Below are 20827 nucleotides of genomic sequence, written 5' to 3' on the forward strand. Positions count from 1 at the left end.
CACAGCAGTGAATTCCACCATTCTGCCTTCCAGGTCACTTATCCCTTCTTCTGCCTCAGTTTTTCTGCTATTTATTCCTTCTAGTGTAGTTTTCATTTCAGTTATTGTATTGTTCATTTTTGTTTGTTTGTTCTTTAATTCTTCTAGGTCTTTAGTAAACATTTCTTGCATTCTCTCAATCTTCGCCTTCATTCTTTTTCTGAGGTCCTGGATCATCTTCACTATCGTTATTCTGAAATCATTTTCTGGATGGTTGCCTATCTCCACTTCATTTTGTTGTTTTTCTGGGGTTTTATCTTGTTGCTTCATCTGGTACATAGCCCTCTGCCTTTTCATCTTGTCTATCTTTCAGTGAATGTGATTTTTGTTCCACAGGCTGCAGGATTGTAGTTCTTCTTGCTTCTGCTATGTGCCCTCTGGTGGATGAGGCTATCTAAGAGGCTTGTGTAAGTTTCCTGATGGGAGGGACTGGTGGTGGGTAGAGCTGGTTGTTGCTCTGGTGGGCAGAGCTCAGTAAAACTTTAATCAACTTGACTGCAGACAGGTGGGGCTGGTTTCCCTCGCTGTTGGTTGTTTGGCCTGAGGCAACCCAACACCAGAGCCTACTCGGGCTCTTTGATGGAGCCAATGGTGGATTCTGGGAGGGCTCACACCAAGGAATGCTTTCCAGTACCTCTGCTGCCAGTGTCCTTCTCCTCATGGTGAGCCACAGCCTCTGCAGGAGACTCTCCAACACTAGCAGGTAGGTCTGGTTCAGTCTCCCCTGGGGTCACTGCTCCTTCCCCCGGTCCCAATGTGCACACTACTTCGTGTGTGCCCTCCAAAAGTGGAGTCTCTGTTTCCCCCAATCCTGTCAGAGTCGTGCAATCAAATCCCACTAGGCTTCAAAGTCTGATTTTCTAGGAATTCCTCCTCCTGTTGTTGGACCCCCAGGTTGGGAAGTCTGACGTGGGGTTCAGGACCTTCACTCCAGTGGGTGGACTTCTGTGCTGTAAGTGTTCTCCAGTTTGTGAGTCACCCATCCAGCAGTTATGGGATTTGATTTTATTGTGATTGTGCCCCTCCTACCTTCTCATTGTGGCTTCTACTTTGTCTTTGGATGTGGGATATATTTTTTGGTGTGTTCCAGTGTCTTCCTTTTGATGATTGTTCAGCAGTTAGTTGTGATTCTGGTGTTCTCTCAAGAGGGAGTGAGAGCATGTCCTTCTACTCTGCCATCTTGTTTCCAAGTATCAATTTTTTGTATTTCTAGAGAGTCAGTTTTTCTTCTCCTTTTTCATTTCTAATTCTACTGATTTGAGTCTTCTCCCTTTTTTTCTTGATGAGTCTGGCTAATGTTTTATCAATCTTGTTTATCTTCTCAAGGAACCAGCATTTACTTTTATTGATCTTTGCTCTCATTTCCTTCATTTCTTTGTCATTTGTTTCTGACCTGATCTTTATGATTTATTTCCTTACCCTAACTTTCGGATTTTTTGTTCTTGTTTTTCTAATTGCTTTAGGTGTAAGTTTAGGTTGTTTATTTGAGTTGTTTCTTGTTTCTGGAGGTAAGATGTATTGGTATAAACTTCCCTCTTAGCACTACTTTTGCTGCATCCCATAGGTTTTGGGTCGTTGTGTTTTCATTGTCATTTGTTTCTAGGGATTTTTTGATTTCCTCTTTGATTTCTTCAGTGATCTCTTGGTTGTTTAGTAGTGTATTGTTTAGCCTCTATGTGTTTGCATTTTTTACAGATTTTTCGTGTAATTGATATCTAGTCTCAATGTGTTGTGGCCAGAAAACATACTTGGTATGATTTCAATTTTCTTAACTTTACCAAGGATAGATTTGTGACCCAAGATATGATCTACCTGAAGAATGTTCCATGAGCACTTGAGAAGAAAGTACATTCTGTTGTTTTTGGATGGAATGTTCTAGAAATATCAGTTAAGTCCATCTTGTTTATTGTATCATTTAAAGCTTGTGTTTCCTTATATATTTTCATTTTGGATGACCTGTCCATTGGTTAAAATGGGTGTTAAAGTCCCGTACTATGATTGTGTTACTGTTGATTTCCCGTTTTATGGTTGCTAGTATTTGCCCTAGGTATTGAGGTGCTTCTACGTTGGGTGCATAAATATTTACAATTGTTATATCTTCTTCTTGGATTGATCCCTTCATCATTATGTAGTGTCCTTCTTTGTCTCTTGTAATAGTCTTTATTTTAAAGTCTATTTTGTCTGATATGAGAATTGCTATTCCATCTCTCATTTGATTTCCATTTGCATGGAATATCTTTTTCCATCCCCTCACTTTCAGTCTGTATGTGTCCCTAGGTCTGAAATGAGTCTCTTGTAGACAGCATATATAGGGGTCTTGCTTTTGTATCCATTCAGCCAGTCTATGGCTTTTGGTTGGAGCATTTAATCCTTTTACATTTAAGGTAGTTGTCGATATGCACGTTCCTATTACCATTCTCTTTATTGTCTTGGGTTGTTATTGTAGATATTTTCCTTCTCTTGTGTTTCCTGCTTAGGGAAGTTCCTTTAGCATTTGTTGTAAAGGTGGTTTGGTGCTGCTGAATTCTCTTAACTTTTGCTTTTTTGTCAAGATTTTAATTTTGTTGTTGAATCTGAATGAGATCCTTGATGAGTAGAGTAATCTTGGCTGTAGTTTTTTCCCTTTCTTCACTGGAAATATGTCCTGCCACTCCCTTGTGGCTTGCAGAGTTTCTGCTGAAAGATCAGCTGTTAACCTTATGTGGATTCTCTTGTATATTATTTGTTGTTTTTCCCTTGTTGCTTTTAATAATTTTTCTTTGCACTTAACTTTTGATAGTTTGATTAATATGTGTCTTGGTGTGTTGCTCCTCAATTTATCTTGTATGGGACTCTCTTTGCATCCTGGACTTGATTGACTATTTCCTTTGCCATATTAGAGAAGTTTTCAACTATAATTTCTTCAAATATTTTCTCCGTCCCTTTCATTTTCTCTTTTTCTTCTGGGACCCTATAATTCGAATATTGGTGTGTTTAATGTTTTCCCAGAGGTCTCTAAGACAGTCTTCAATTCCTTTCATTTTTCTTTCTTTATTCTGCTCTGCTATAGGTATTTCCAGTATTTCATCTTCCAGGTCACTTATCCGTTCTTCTTCCTCAGTTATTCTGGTATTGATTCCTTCTCTAGAATTTTAAATTCCATTTGTTGTGTTCTTCATCATTGTTTGTTTGTTCTTTAGTTCTTCTAGGTCCTTTTTAAACATTTCTTGTATTTTATCCTTTCCATTTCCAAGATTTTTTATCATCTTTACTATCATTACTCTGAATTCTATTTCAGGTAGACTGCCTATTTCCTCTTCATTTGTTTGATCTGGTGTTTTTTTACCTTGCCCCTTCATCTGCTTTGTGTTTTTCTGCATTCTCCTTTTGCTTAACTTACTGTGTTGGGGTCTCCTTTTTGCAGGCTGCAGCTTCATAGTTCCCATTATTTTTGGTGTCTGCCCCCAGTGGTTGAGATTGGTTCAGTGGTTTATGTAGGCTTCCTGTGGAGGGTATTGGTGCCTGTGTTCTTGTGGATGAGGCTGGATGTTTTCTTTCCTGTGGCAGGACCGCATCTGTTGGTTTGTTTTGGGGGTGTCTGTGACATTTTTATGATTTTAGGCAGTCTCTCTGTTAATGGACGGGGTTGTATTCCTGTTTTGCTAGTTGTTTTACATAGGGTGTCCAACACTGTATCTTGCTGGTCGTTGAGTGGAGTTGGGTCTTAGCATTGAGATGGCTATTTCTGGGAGAGCTTTCATTGGTTCATAGTACATGGATCTGGGAGGTCTCTATTGGACCAATGTCCCAAACTCGGTTCTCCTACCTCAGTGGCACAGGCCTTACACCTGGATGGAGCACCAACACCATGTCAGCCACACGGCTCAGAAGAAAAAAGGAAAAAAATAGAAAGGAAGAAAAAAATTAAATTAAATTAAATTAAAATGTTATTAAAATTATTAAAAATTAAAAAATATATATAAGGTAATAAAAAAAGGAAAACAAAGAAAGATAGAAAGAAGAGAGCAACCAATCCAAAAAACAAACCACCAATTATAACAAGTGCTAAAACTATACTAAAAATCAATCAAACAAACAAACAAATAATGGACAGACAGAACCCTAGGATAAATGGTAAAAGCAAAGCTATGCAGACAAATCACACAAAGAGTCATACACATACACCATCAGAAAAAGAGAATAAGGAAAAAAAAATCTATACCTAAGAGAAAAAAAAGGAAGAAGAGGGCAACCAAATCAATAAACAAATCTACCAATGATAATAAACTCTAAATACTAAACTAAAATAAACTTAAAATCAGAAACAAATTAGATGCAGAAGGCCAACCCCAAGTCTACAGTTGCTCCCAAAATTCACCACCTCAATTTTGGGATCATTTGTTATCTAATCAGGTATTCCACTACATCAAATTGATTGTGGACATTTAATCCACTGTTCCTGAGGCTGCTGGGAGAAATTCCCCTTTCCCTTCTTTGTTTGCACAGCTCCTGGGGTTTGGCTTTGGGTTTTTCCCTGCCTCTGTGTGTAGGTCGCTTGAGGGTGTCTGTTCTTTGCCCAGTCAGGATGGGGTTAAAGTAGAAGTTCTTCAGGGGTCTCTGGCTCACTCAGCTCAGGAGGAGGCAGGGGTATGGAATGCAGGTTGAGCCTGTGGTGGCAGAGGCTGGCATGATGTTGCAAGAGCTTGAGGTGCACCGTGTGTTCTCCTGGGGAAGTTGTCTCTGGATCATGGGACCCTGGTAGTGGCGGGCTGCTCAGGCTCCTGGGAGGGGAGTTGTGGATAGTGACCTGTGCTTGCACACAGGATTCTTGGTGGCTGCAGCAGCAGCCTTAGCATTTCATGGCCGTCTTTGGTGTCTGTGCTGATAGCCTGCTCATGCCCATCTCTGGAGCTCGTTTAGACAGTGCTCTGAATCTCCTCTCCTCGAGCACCCTGAAACAATTGTCTCTTGCCTCTTAGGCAGGTCCAGATATTTTCCCAGACTCCCTCCAAGCTAGCTGTGGAACACTAGCCCCCGTCAGGCTGTGTTCACACAGCCAACCTCAGTCCTCTGGGATCTGACCTCCAAAACCAGAGCCTCAGCTCCCAGCCCCCACCTGCCTTGGTGGGCAAGCAGACAAGGCTCTCAGTCTGGTGATTGCTGGTCGGCACTGATCCTCTGTGTGGGAATCTCTCTGTTTTACCTTCTGCACCCCTGTTGCTGTACTCTCCTCCATGGCTCCAAAGCTTCTCCCCTACCCATTGCCTGTCTCTGCCACTGAAGTGGCTTCCTAGTGTATGGAAACTTTTCCTCCTTCATAGCTCCCTCTCAGACGTGCAGGTCTTATTCCTATTGTTTTGTCTCTGTTTTTCCTTTTTTATTTTGCCATATCTAGGTACGTGGGGAATTTCTTGCCTTTTGGGAAGTCTGAGGTCTTCTGCCAGCCTTCAGTAGGTGTTATGTAGGAGTTGTTCCACATGTAGTTGTATTTTTGATGTATTTGTGGGGAGGAAGATGATCTCCACGTCTTACTCCTCTGCTATCTTGAAGGTCCCCCTCACCTTTCTTTTTGAGTCTTGTTAATCAGTATATTTTTCTTTTTTACACTCTGACATATGCCCCACCAAGCGTTTATAAGAGTTGTCCTCAGAGAAGCTCATGTAGAAAAATATGTACAGGGTAATACATTAAGTATGAGAGATAAATGTTGCACCTTAGGAAATGATCAATTCCAATTTCAGTACTTGCTAGAGGCTTTAGATTTAACAAGATTCTATATTTTTAAGAAATAAGCAAAGCAATTTTTATGGCAAGGCATAGACTGGTGAAATGGAAATGAAAATAATGGTAGACTGGTAATAAAGAGATCTGGCCTCTAATCACTGACCAGCTTTGTGACCTTTGGTGAGCCATACCCCCATCTATCTACACTTTTCTTATATAAAATAAGAGTATGGTATTCAATCTCAAGATGCCCACCAGCTTTAAGTCAATCTCCATGTTATATAATAGAGAGTTTACAATTTGTTTTTCATACACATTGGTGGTGGAGAGTTATATTTAATGAAAAAAGAAGCTATAAACAGTATAAGTGCAAAGCATTCTTCTATTTAAAGTCATTTCAAATTTAGTCGTGATCCTAGGAAAATAAACATAATCTAAAATGTAAAAACATACATCTGTTTTCCATGAAATTTACTTATCTTTCAAAATGTATTTTAAACATTAAAACATGTGTTGTTTATATAAATATTTGACCATACAAGAGTTTGTTTTTACATATGTCCACTACAATGAAAACACAGATGGAAAGGGCAGGCATTAAACTGAATTGTAGAGAGATAAGGGAGGGAACAAACTTTTACGGGTGACTTATGGTGCTTTACACTTTTTATCCACATGCATTATCTCAAAACAACCCTCTGTTATATTATGTCCATTTACTGTTAACTGAAGCACAGAGACTTTAAAAAAATTGACCATGCTAAATTGCAAATTCGGAAGGAGAGCTGCGTTTTTCTCATGGCATCTAGAAGAGTTCTGTCACATAATAGGTGTTCGGTTTACCTTTCATGAATAAATAAGTCAGTAACATTAGGCACGAACCTGGGAAAACAGTCCACATTAAAGAAATGTATGTACATAATATTCAATGAAATTAAAGGTAAAATATACAAAATTTGCTTCCTAGACTTTTTAAGAAGTATAAGATATAACAAGGAAATATGAATCAAAAATTTCCACATTATTCCACAAGTAATGGCTAACTAGACATCCTGAGGCAAAGTTAATTTTGGTGATCAATAACTAGAAGGTCTATTAGACTTTAAAACATCTACATAGTTTCTACCACAATCTCAGGAATATATTTATGTGGCAAACATATTCTTTTTGCAGTTTATCTAATATTACAAAAGAGGTCCTATTACAACACATAACCTTTTCAAAGTTTCTTTCTGCTGTGAGCATGCTGCATTTTGGAAAACCACTACAAATAAAAAGATAGTAAGCAGTTTACTATTCTTTCCTCTAGTAGAAGTTTCAACAAACCAAAAGCAAGAAGAAAATGGTAATACTTATTTCTTTTTTTGTATGTTAGTATTTTCTATAGGGGTAAAGATTTCTGCACAATATCCATGGCTTTGACAATTTTTAACCTCAATTATGCTTAAAACTCCTTTATATCAAATAGAATCCTAGTGAGGAACCCTGTGGTTATCTTATCTTTCATTTTGGAAGAGTATGTTTCTAGTAATACTCTGTCTCTGTGCCCTCTCTCCTGCAGTATGGGGTCTCAAGGAACCCTTACGACAGTCCATGTAGCCTGAAAGCTGCTGTCATGGCACATGGAGTTTATTAGTATCAGTGACAGATTGAATAAGAACAAAAATGAAAAAACTCAGTAGAAAAGTTGTAAGATAAATTTGAGGATACCTTACTGAAAGTATATCAAAAGAACAAACAGACTGAATATGGAAATCTCAGGGTAACAGTTGTGCTCCAGGTGCAGAGTAACCAATTCAGGTTGGAGCAGATCAGAAGTTCCAGGAAAATTTATTTAAGATGATAAAATTGCTGCACTACCAAATGTCTATGAATGTATTGAAAGGAGGTATGTACAACTGGGGAAGGTTTTGAGGATAAATTAGTAGTAGTACCTAGAAAATTAAGCAAACAAACATACAAAAGCCAAAACCTAAGTAAATAAAGAACTTCAAGGAAACAAAACAATAGTATGCAGAAAAGGACAAAAGTAATATTATACCACACAAGTCAAATGTGTAAAACATTTACATAGTCATAATAATGTTAACACTGAATATCAAACTAACCAAAATTATGGAATAATTATACTGTGAGGATAAGAAGAGAAGAAGTATGCATGTAGGTGAAAGGATCAATAAAGAGATCTTGAAAGAGTTAGAAAAAATGCCTTGCATTTCATAGTCAAAAATCAATCAACAATGCCTAACACTGAATAATCAAGAAGTAGTGATATAAACAGATAGATGAGACAGCTAGGTGTTCCCCAATATCTTTCTCCCTCTTCCAATAATAACTGAAAGTTTAGCTGGGCACATGACTCTCTACAATATAACTACATTTGCAGCTTCCCTTGTAGTTAGGTATGACCATCTGACTAATCTTTAGCCAATGAGATTTAAGTGACTGTGTCTTGTGGCAGTTTCTGGGAATCCCCTTTAAAATATAGCTAGCACACACTTGTGGTCCCTTCTTTCTCCCCATCTCTGCCATGCTGCCTGGACCATAAATGCCATAATTTTGGACGTTGAGGACCAGGGCTACATCATAGGGATGGCAGAATGGAAGATGGAAGGCATTAGTCTCTTGAGGACTTCACGAGGCAGAACGGCCATGCCAGCTCTGGACTTGTACATGAAATTGAAATATCTTGTTTAAGCCACTGTTATTTTGAGTCTTTTTTGTTATTCACAGCAAAACCTAATTCTAATTAATATACCACATTATTCAGATGGTGGTAAATACCAAAGGAATCATCTAAAAGAGTAGAAAGTAGTTGACTCTGGCTATCGGGAAATGGTAGGAGGAGAGAAGTAAAGAATGTTGGTTTTGTAGCAAGTTCTACAGAACTTAACTCCTTAAGCTATGTGCATGTATAACTTTGATTTAAAGAAATATTAAAAACAACTATGACAACAAAAACACATGCTCTGTATTTCCCTAATTCTGGCTTTTGCTTAGGCTCCTCATACCATGATGCCACTCCAATTCCTCTTCAGTCATTTATATTCCTTTGTCACCCCTTTTGCTAGACTTTAAGCTCCTTAGAAATAGGACAAGTGTCTAATGCATTTCTAGTTCCCTGTTCGTATATATAACACATAGCATGCTCAGTAAATACAGGATTTTATTTGATTTCTCATCTGAATCCTAAAAAAATAAAAAATAAAAAGCACGGCTCTGGACAGGGCAGTATTTATTTTGAGAATACTATTTATTTTGAGAAATGTGCTCTGTGATTTCTCCCTATATTTCTCCCTCTTTCTTCATGTATGTATGAGAAAATACTTTATTTCTTCCTCTGGAAGAGTTCTGCGTTTTGTCCTTTTTCTTTAATAGTACTTCACTCTTGATTTTCTGTAATGATCCTCCAGTGTGAGCTGAATCCTACTTATACTTGCTCACAAGAGCCAATTGTTAACATCTCTTTTGAACTCTGCATTGAATGAGCCATGGGATCAGCCATGGCAGGAATCTTTATATCATAGAAATCAACAAATGTTATAAATCAAGGCTTTTTTTCCCCCTTAAAAACCCGGTTGTTAAATACCAGCACACTTCTGCCACTATCTAAATCTTGTACAAGTATCTTTTAAATGGAATGTAATCTACAGTTCCCACGACTGATCAATATATTTTTTCCATTTATCATTCATTATATAATATGTGAGATGTACAGTACTCCCCCATTATCTGAGTGAATGCCTGAAACTAGGGATAGTATCTAACGTTATATATACTATGGATTTTTTTGCTATACACACACCTACAATAAAGTTTAATTTATAAACTAGGCACAGTAAGAGAATATCCGAGTTGCCAGCATCACTACTCTTGAGATTTGGGGCAATCATTAAGTAAAATAAGGGTTACTTGAACACAGGCACTGAGATACCATGACAGTCAATCTGATAACTTAGATGGCTACTAAGTGACTAATGGGTGGGTAGCATATACAGCATGAATACGCTGGAGAAAGGGATGATTCACATCCTAGGATGGAGCAGGAGGACACAAGATCTATCATGCTACTCCAAACAGAGCACAAATGAAAACTTATGAATTGTTTATTTCTGGAATTTTCCATTTAGTATTTTCAGACTGCAGTTGAGCACAGGTAACTGAAATTGCAGAAAGCAAAACCACAGATAATAGGGGAGTACTGTATTTCAGATCACCTCATGCAAATTTATGAGACTTATGTGTTGTCAGCTGTGCTAAGAGGGCAGATATTTCATGCAATTTTAAAAACAGTGTATTGATATATATTTAACATGCCATATAATTCACTCATTTAATGTGTACAGTGAAAGTATTTTAACATATTCACAGAGTTGTGCAACAATTACCACTAGCTAATTCCAGAACATTTTCATCATGCCCAAAACAAACCCTATACCCATGAGCAGTCACTCCTCATTCCTCCCTCTCCCCAGCCCCTGGCAGCCACTAATCTACCCTCTGTCTCTATAGATGTGCCTATTCTGGACATTTCATATAAATTGAACTATGGAATATGCAGTCTTTTGTGACTGGCTTCTTTCACTTGGCATAATGTTTCCAAGATTCATCTATTTTGTAGCATGTTTCGGTATTTCATTCCTTTATATGGCTCTATCATATTCCACTATATGCATATATCACATTTTGTCTATTCATTCACTTGATGAACATTTTTCCCACCATTTTGCTATTATGAATAATGTTGTTGTGTACATCCATGTATAAGTTTTCTTTAAACAACAAATATTTGTCTAGATCAAGGCACCAGTAGACCTGGTGTCTGGTGAGAGTCCACTTCCTGGCTTGTAGACAGCCAACTTCTCCGTGTGTCCTCACAGGGCCAAGAGAGAGAAAGAGAGATGTGGCTCTTTTCATTATGGCATTAATCCCATCTTGAGGTCCTCACTCTCAGGAACTAATTTAACCTAATTACCATACAAAGGCCTCACTTCCAAATATCATCATATTGTGGATTAGAGTTTCAACATCTGAATTTGGAAGTGACACAAACAATAAGTCCACAGTAGTAATGTTTACCCAATATTCACTAATAAAAGACAAAACTGGCAATGCAATTTCTACTTTTTTCACTGAGATCACACTGCATAAGATCAAGTTAAACTTGAAGATTCAATGAAAGGAAGAGCTTATTTGTGAACTACCCAGACAAGTGTGATAATTTTTGCTAAGATTAAAACCTTTCATATCAAAAAATGATTATTTTATACACTTTTCTAACATGAATCAATGTGCAGATTGTAGCAGTAATCACCAGTTCTATATAAAAGGATTTCAAAAATTACAAGAAAAATTTGAAGGATACTTTGTTGATATTCATAAGCTTAGAGTTTCTTTTCAATTTATAGTATGGCTTTTTGATTTTCATGTTAATGATGGTTAGCTGACACAAGAATTGGCAGTTTTATTTAATTTGAATAGATATAATTTTGAAATTGATAAACTTTTCTTCAAAGTCAAATCAATTTTTCTTAAAAAAGATGAATTGATGTTCACACTCAAGAGAGCTTTACCTCATTCTGTATAGGTAGCATTACGAGATGCAACCAATTTGCTCTCTGTACAAAATCATCACTGTTACATTATCGGTACTTGAACTCTGCAGCTACCTCCAGCAAGGGTGGAAAGGGTGTTTTACTGTGTGTGTTGCTTATAATCAGAAAGAATAACATCATCAAGTTCAAAACTTTTATTCCTGGAGGTCATTAAAATTCATCTTTTTGTTTTCATGAGGCATCATGCTCAAGTATGTTCTGGGGAGCACTGATTCCTGGGGGTACCAACAGGAAAAAGCAGAATTGTTTTGGGAACAACTAGACTGGAGAAACACTTGGTTATGGAAAGTTAATAAATTTCATTACAGCAGAACTTCACAGAGCCTTGGAGTATGTTGATACTTATACTAATCTCCTTGGGGCATGGGAAAGGTATAGTATTAAGTGTAGTATTAAGTGGTTTTATTTTTTTATTTTTTTTGCTATACGCAGGCCTCTCACTGCTGTGGTCTCTCCCGCCGCGGAGCACAGGCTCTGGACGTGCAGGCCTAGCGGCCATGGCCCATGGGCCCAGTTGCTCCACGGCATGTGGGATCCTCCTGGACCGGGGCACAAACCCGCATCCCCCGCATCGGCAGGCGGACTCTCAACCACTGCGCCACCAGGGAAGCCCTAGTATTAAGTGTTTTCCTAAGTAATTTGGAACTGGCTCCCTGAAGGGACCAGTGATCCTTAGAACATATTCAGTTCTCATTTCTTTCACCCCAGTGAAGCAGGTAATTTGTTCTCTCTCTCTCTCTCTCTCTCTCTCTCTCTCTCTCTCTCTCTCTTTAAACAGCTGTGAACACTGAATTTTAGAGAGTGACACTTTACTAATGGTAAAGTTATACCATTAGTTACTGGTTGAGCTGTGAATGCTGTCCCCATAATATTAAAGTGTTAATTGAAATCCCACCTTGTATTATATGTAGAATTCAGAATTTCTGAACATTATGAATAATAAGTCTCTTAACATAGATGAATATTTTTATTGTTTCTTTGGTCCCTTGTTTATGTTTGTAGTACCATAGAACCACTTGAAGTAATACGATATAGCAACTTCTTGCCAATTCTCAAAACAAGTTAATGTTAATAATGTATTATGTAGTAGAGAGGCCATTAGTGGAGAATGCCAAAACCTCCAAACAAAGCAAATATACTGTCTTTTAAAAATTATATGACAGAATAATATCTCTCATTATTACATGCTGGCCAAGTTTTGTAGTGTAAGTAAGTTCCCCATTGTTAGAAGCCCTTGTAATAATATTTCATTAAGACTAAAGATAATGTTAATTTTACAGGACACACTTTTTTTAATTGAAGTATAGTTGATCTACAATGTTGTGTTAATTTCTGCTGTACAGCAAAGTGATTCAGTTATATATATATATATATATATATATATATATATATTCTTTTTTATATTCTTTTCCACTATGGTTTATCACAGGATATTGAATACAGTTCCCTGTGCAATACAGTAAGACCTTGTTGTTTATCTCTTCTGTATATAATAGTTTGCATCTGCTAACCCCAAAGTGCCATTCTATCCCTCCCCCACCCCCCACCCTTGGGAACCACAGGTCTGTTCTCTATGTCTGTGAGTCTGTTTCTGTTTCATAGGTAGGTTCATTTGGTGAGGACACACTTCTTAAATAACAAAACCAAGGACCTTGTGTCTCTCTTTGGAAACGAAAGGTAATGTTCTACTTTGTCAATCTTGATCAATAAAATATTATTATAGAAACACAGAGAGTTCTAGCTAGATCCTTCTAAAGGAGTCTGGTGATTTCCCAGGGACTTTTGAATGGTCGTTTTTAGAAGATCACGAGGTTGGATTCAACAATACCCCAGTGCTGGTGCATTGATATTGCTGACTAATTATTGGGGGATATAGTTATCCTTTCTTTTCTTTATATGATAAACATTATACCAGTTACTGATTTTCTTTTGGTATTCACAAAGCTCAAGTGGTAATGTAAGGTCCATAACTGACCTGCTTATAACTTCAGTGAATAATTTACCATCCATGTGTCTTACTTTCAGTAATCAGGTAACATCAGATATCATTATGTACTAAAACTTGTATAAAATACTGTTGGATAAAAAGAAAGTACCATTTCATGGTTGTTTTCCTCTTGTATGACATATCTCTTCAAGTAGAGAAAGAGCTAAGATTTACATTTTCATTCTAGCCCTATGGTGACTAGAATAATAAATGACATCCTATATATTCGATTAAAACTTGATATATCAGTTAGTTTTAATTATTTATTAGCAACATTTTAATCTGAAAGGTGTGACCTTGTTCTTCTATACCTCATAGGACTATTTCAAAGAAAAAATAAAATATCACAAATGTGAAGACACTTAAAACAATGACCCCTTAACTGATATCCCTGTGTAATGTCAGTCTTTTGAAAAAAGTTTTCTGTAGTCATATATGTTGAAATGATGTTGCATAATTCTACACCTCTCTCTTCAAGCACATTTTGGAGGCTCTGAATGAACTGTATTATCTGCAATAAATAAACAAGTTGCTCTGGTCTGAATAACAAAAAAAAAATGATGAATTGATGTTATCAATGTAGATGTAAACACTAAAGGAAATACCTTTTTTTTTTTTTTTTACTTGATGCAATTATTGGAAACATTTTAAGTATGTTTGCAACAACTTAGTTATGTGACTCTACAGTCAGGAACTAGCCTTGGGGGGGTTCCAAGACCCATTGGCGATACCAAAATCCACAGATACTCAAGTCCCATAGTTGACCCTCCATACGAGAGATTCTGCAGCTCATGTATAAGTTTTTGAGTGGACATACTTTTCATTTCTTTTGAGTGTATACCTAATAATGGAATTGCTGTCATATGATAACTCTATGTTAAAAATTTTGAGGACTGTTTTCCAAAGTGGTTAAAACATTTTATATTTTCACCAGAAGTGTATAATGGTTTCAATTGCTCCACATCCTGGCCAACACTTATCACCTGTCTTTCTTATTATAGCCATCATAGTGAGTGTTAAGAAGTATCTCATTGTGGTTTTGATTTCCATAATGACAAAAGATGTTGAACATATTTTAGTGTATTTATTGGCCACATGTACATCTTCTTTGGAAAAATGACTATTCTAATCTATTGCCCATTTTTAAATTGCATTATTTGCTTTTTATTATTGATATGTAAGAGTTCTTTACATATTCTGGATAAGATCCTTATCAGATATTTGATTTGAACATATTTCCTCCCATTCTGTGGGTTATCTTTTTCACTTTATTGATAGCATTGTTTAAAGCACTTCATACAATTTTTAAAATTAATTTTTATTGAAGTATAGTTGATTTACAATGTTGTGTTAGTTTCTGGTATACAGCAAAGTGAATCAGTTTTACATATATCCATTCTTTTTCAGATTTTTTTCCCATAGATGTTATTACAGAGTATTGAGTAAAGTTCCCTGTGTTACAGAGTAGGTCCTTTTTAGTTACTAATTTTATATATAGTAGTGTGTATATGTTAATCCCAATCTCCTAATTTATCATTTCCTGCCATATTTTCCCTTTGGTAACCATAAGTTTGATTTCCAGATCTGTGAGTCTGTTTCTCTTTTGTATATAAGTCCATTTGTATCATTTTAAAACATGGATTTCACATATAAGTGATATCATATGCTCTTTGTCTTTCTCTGTCTGACTTACTTCACTTAGTATGATAATCTCTAGGTCCATTCATGTTACTGCAAATGGCATTATTTCATTCTCTTTTTATGGTTGAGTAATATTCCATTGTATATATGTACCACATCTTCTTTATCCATTCCTCTGTTGATGGACATTTAGGTTGCATCCATGTCTTGGCTATTGTAAATAGTGCTGTAGTGGACATTGGGGTGTATGTATCTTTTTGAATTTCGGTTTTCTCTGGATATATGCCCAGGAGTGGGATTGCTGGATCATATGGTAGCTTTATATTTAGTTTTTTAAGAAACCTCCATACTGTTCTCCATAATGGTTGTACCAATTTACATTCCCACTAACAGTGTAGGAGGTTCCCATTTTCTCTACATTCTCTCCAGTATTTATTGTTTGTAGATTTTTTGATGATGGCCATTTTGAGCAGTGTGAGGCATTTTTCAGAGAACTAGAACAAAAAATTTTAGAATTTGTATGGAAACAAGAAGACCCCAAATATCCAAAGCAATCTTGAAAAAGAAGAATGGAGCTGAAAGAATCAGGCTGACTTCAGACTATACCACAAAGCTACTGTAATCAAAACAGTAATAAAAACAGTATAGTACTGACACAAAAACAGATACATAAATCAATGGAACAGGACAGAAAGTCCAGAGATAAATCCATTCACCTATGGTCAACTAATATATGACTAAGGAGGCAAGAATATACAATGGAGAAAAGACAATCTCTTCAATAAGTAGTGCTGGGAAAACTGGACAGCTACACATAAAAGAATGAAAATAGAACACGCCCTAACACCATACACAAAAATAAACTATAAATGGATTAAAGACTAAATGTAAGGCCAGACACTATAAAACTCTTAAAGGAAAACATAGACAGAACACTCATTGACATAAATCACAGCAAGATATTTTTTCACCTACCTCCTAAAGAAATGGAAATAAAAACAAAAATCAACAAATGGGACCTAATGAAACTTAAAAGGTTTTTCGCAGCAAAGGAAACCACAACAAAATGAAAACACAACCCTCAGAATGGGAGAAAATATTTGGAAATGAAGCGACTGACAAGGGATTAATCTCAAAAATATATGAACAGCTCATGCAGCTCAATATGAAAAAACAAGCAACCCAACCAAAAAATGGGCAGAATCTCTAAACAGGCATTTCTCCAAAGAAGACATAAAGATGGCCAAAAAGCACATGAAAAGATGCTCAACATCACTAATTAGAGAAACTCAAACCATACAACTTTTTAAGGCTTTCATTTATGACACTCATCAACCACAACATGAAAATTATTGAAAATGACTTACCCGAACTATTTCACAGTCAACATTCAATTCAGTTGCCACTGCTTCAATTTTCTCTCTACAAACAGAGCCAAGGCTAGTCATGCCATTGTCCCAGTACTTCTTAAGGGTGGCTAAGTCTTGGTCACTGAACTGAGTGCGGTCTTGTAGCTGTAAAAAACATTTTTAAAAATTAGAATGCTCAAAGGAAGAATATTAAATCATCAGAGTGATATGTGCTAGGTTACTTTCAACATGTAAATTAATTTCACAATTCTTATTCTGTGTTCCCCTTTACAGAAATGGGCATTACCATGGTACTTATTACTATGACATGAAAGTGTGCTAGAATAAAATGAGTAAAAAAAAAATTACCTGATAACAATTAAACAATGTTGACTTAAAGTGGTTGTAGTCACACAAATAATACATATTAATTGTAGAAAACACAGATATATTTAAAAAGAAGAGAATTTAAATCACTAACAATCCTGAAAATTACACTTGTTGATTCTAATATATGTTCTTTCAAACTTTTTTCTATAATACATATATTCACATTCACACTACATATATTTAAAAAATACCAGAGTCAGGATCATGTCATGGTGTTGTCTTTTGATAAATTAATCTAGGTTTACCATAGATAGGCTCCCACTAATGTAATAATAAATTAAAAGACTAAATAAGAGAAATGTAATAAGATAATGTTGTTTTAAAAGAGCAATCATATTTATGGCTTCAGAAAGTTTCAGAATAAGCCCATCCTTTTTATTCTTAGGGTTTTTTTAAACCAATAAACTATGGACTTTATATATTGTTTGAATTCAACGAATCCTGGAGGCATCCCTAGGAAATAAATTAGAAGCATGATGGAAAAATGACCTCTATTTGTGAATAAGGAGTAATGAAAAGAAAGGTCAAGGACTTATTCAACAGGGTGCAGAGAGACCATAGCAGAGCTAGAAGTAGAAATATATCTGATTATTTTCTAGTAGCTTTATCCCTATGGTGTCTCCAATTATCTCAGGGGGTGGTAAAAAAAAATCTGAAAATTAACGTTAATTAAAAATATAGGAGCGGAGGAAGATGGCGGAAGAGTAAGATGCGGAGATCACCTTCCTCCCCACAGATACATCAGAAATTCATCTACACGTGGAACAACTCCTACAGAACACCTACTGAACGCTGACAGAAGACCTCAGACCCCCCAAAAGGCAAGAAACTCCCCACATACCTGGGTAGGACAAAAGAAAAAAAATAAACAGAGACAAAAGGATAGGGATGGGACCTGCACCAGTGGGAGGGAGCCGTGAAGGAGGAAAGGTTTCCACACACTACAAGCCCCTTCACGGGCGGACACTGCATGTGGCAGAGGGGGAAAGCTTCAGAGTAGCGGAGAAGAGCACAGCAACAGGAGTGTGGAGGGCAAAGTGGAGAGATTCCAGCACAGAGGATCGGTGCCCTCAGGCACACACCAGCCCAAGAGGCTTGTCTGCTCGGTCGCCAGGGCAGGCGGGGCTGGGAGCTGAGGCTCGGGTATCGGGTTTCAGTTGGAGCGCAGGGAGAGGACTGAGGCTGGCGGCAGGAAGAGAGCCTGAAGGGGTTAGTGCACCACGGCTAGCCCGGAGGGAGTCCGGGGAAAAAGTCTGGAGCTGCCGAAGAGGCAAGAGACTTTTTCTTCCCTTTTGTTTCCTGGTGCGCAAGGAGAGGGCATTAAGAGCGCTACTTAAAGAAGCTCCAGAGATGGGCGTGAGCCACGGCTAAAGGCGTGGACCCTGGAGACGGGCGTGGGACGCTAGGACTGCTTCTGCCGCTGCCACAAGAGCTTTGTGCGAGTGCAGGTCACTGTCCACCCCGACTTCCGGGGAGCCTGTGCAGCCCGCCACTGCAGGGGTCCCGGGACCTGGGGACGGCTTTTCCGGGAAAGCGCACGGAGCGCCACGGACTGCTGCAACGTCACGCTGGCCTCTGCCGCTGCAAGCCCGCCCCGCACAGCGTGCCCCTCCCTCCCATCTGCCTGAGTGAGCCAGAGCCCCCGAATCAGAGGTTCCTTTAAACCCGTCCTGTCTGAGCGAAGAACGGACGCCCTCCTGAGACCTATGCGCAGAGGCGGGGCCAGGTCCAAGGCTGAGACCCGGGAAATGTGAGAGCAGAGAAGAGACAGGGAAATCTCTCTGTGCAGCCTCGGAGGCAGTGGATTAAAGCTCCACGGTCCACTTGATGTGCCCTGCGTCTGTGGAGTGCATGAATGGACAGCGAATCATCCCAAATTGAGGAAGTGGACTTTGAGGACAAGATTTAAGACATTTTCCCCTTTTCCTCTTTTTACAACGAATTATCCCAAATTAAGGAGGTGGACTTTGAGAGCAAGATTTCAGACTTTCTCCCCTTTTCCTCTTTTTACAACGAATTATCCCAAATTGAGGAGGTGGACTTTGAGAGCAAGATTTTCGATTTTTCCCCCTGCTCTCTTTTTGTGAATGTGTATGAGTATGCTTCTGTGTGAGATTTTCTCTGTATAGCTTTGCTTCCACCATATATCCCAGGGTTATATGTGACCATTTTTTTCAATAATTACTTTTTAATTTTAATAATGCTACTATATTTTATGCTTTATTCTATTTTACTTTACGTGCTCTTTCTTTATTTCCTATCTTCCCTTCCTCTCTCCCTCCTGTCTTTCTTTCCTTCTCTTTCTTTCTTTATTCCTTCCTTTCTATCTTTCCTTCCTCCCTCCCTCCCTCCCTTCTTCATGTAACCCTTTCTTTTTCTTTCCTTCCTCCCTCCCTGCCTTATTCCTTGCACTCTTTCTTTTTCTTTCCTTCCTGCCTCCCTCCCTCCTTTCTTTCTTTCTTTCTTTCTGTCTTTCCTCCCTCCCTCCATCCTTTCTTTCTTTCTTTCTTCCTTCCTTCCTTCTTTTCTTTCCTTCTTTCTTTCTCTCTCTCTCTCTTTCTTTCTTCTACTAATTCTTTCTTTCTACTTTTTCTCCCTTTTATTCTGAGCCGGGTAGATGAAAAGCTCTTGGTGCTGCACCCAGGAGTCAGTGCTGTGCCTCTGAAGTGGGAGAGCCAACTTCAGGACACGGGTCCACAAGAGACCTCCCAGCTCCACATAATATCAACAGGCAAAAACCTCCCAGAGATCTCCATCTCAACACCAGCACCCATCTTCAGTCAATGACCAGCAAGCTACAGTGCTGGTCACCCTATGCCAAACAACTAGCAAGACAGGAACACAACCCCACTCATTAGCAGAGAGGCTGCCTAGAAACATAATAAGGACACAGGCACCACAAAACACACCACCAGACGTGGACCTGTCCACCAGAAAGACAAGATCGAGCCTCAACCACCAGAACACAGGCACTTGTCGCCCCCACCAGGAAGCCTACACAACCTACTGAAACAACCTTAGCCACTGGGGACAGACACCAAAAACCACGGGAACTATGAATCTGCAGCCTGCAAAAAGGAGGACCAAAACACAGGAAGATAAGCAAAATGAGAAGACAGAAAAACACACAGAAGGTGAAGGAGCAAGATAAAAACCCACCAGACCTAACAAATGAAGAGGTAATAGGCAGTCTACCTGAAAAAGAATTCAGAATAATGATAGTAAAGATGATCCAAGATTCTATTTCCAAGATCCAAAATCTTGGAAATAGAATAGACAAAATGCAAGAAACAGTTAACAAGGACCTAGAAGAACTAAACATGAATCAAGCATTGAATAAAAACACAATAAATGAAAGGAAAAATACTCTAGATGGGATCAATAGCAGAATAACTGAGGCAGAAGAACGGATAAGTGAGGTGGAAGATAAAATAGTGGAAATAACTGATTCAGAGCAAAATAAAGAAAAAAGAATGAAAAGAACAGAGGACAGTCTCAGAGACCTCTGGGACAACATTAAATGCACCAACATTCTAATTATAGGGGTTCCAGAAGAAGAAGAGAAAAATAAAGGGACTGAGCAAATATTTGAAAAGATTATATTTGAAAACTTCCCTAACATGGGAAAGGAAATAGTTAATCAAGTCCAGGAGGCACAGAGAGTCCCATACAGAATAAATCCAAGGAGAAATACACCAAGACACATATTAATCAAACTTTCAAAAATTAAACACAAAGAAATCATATTAAAAGCAGCAAGGGATAAACAACAAATAACATACAAGGGAATCCCCATCAGGTTAACAGCTGATCTCTCAGCAGAAACTCTACAAGCCAGAAGGGAGTGGCAGGACATAATTAAAGTGATGAAGGAAAAAAAAAAACCTGCAACCAAGATTACTCTACCCATCAAGGTTCTCATTCAGATTTGATGGAGAAATTAAAACGTTTACAGACAAGCAAAAGCTGAGAGAGTTCAGCACCACCAAACCAGCTTTACAACAAATGCTAAAGGAACTTCTCTAGGCAAGAAACACAACAGAAGGAAAATACCTACAATAAAGAACCCAAAACAATTAAGGAAATGGGAATAGGAACATACA

The 20827-nt window shown here is 38.0% G+C and overlaps 1 protein-coding gene across 1 annotated transcript in view; it reads right to left on the reverse strand.

Annotated features, from left to right (window-relative positions):
- HDX (highly divergent homeobox) overlaps positions 1 to 20827 on the reverse strand; it is a gene marked incomplete at both ends in the record, with an annotated part of 129605 nt that overhangs the window by 39274 nt on the left and 69504 nt on the right. Inside the window, one exon of the mRNA XM_082609915.1 lies at positions 16353 to 16499. Within this exon, the coding sequence (XP_082466041.1) occupies positions 16353 to 16499 (147 nt within the window). The remainder of the gene's footprint in view (positions 1 to 16352; positions 16500 to 20827) is intronic.

This window comes from Mesoplodon mirus, assembly GCF_964341445.2.
Source record: "Mesoplodon mirus genome assembly, chromosome: X".
In the NCBI taxonomy this organism is placed as follows: Eukaryota; Metazoa; Chordata; class Mammalia; order Artiodactyla; family Ziphiidae; genus Mesoplodon; species Mesoplodon mirus.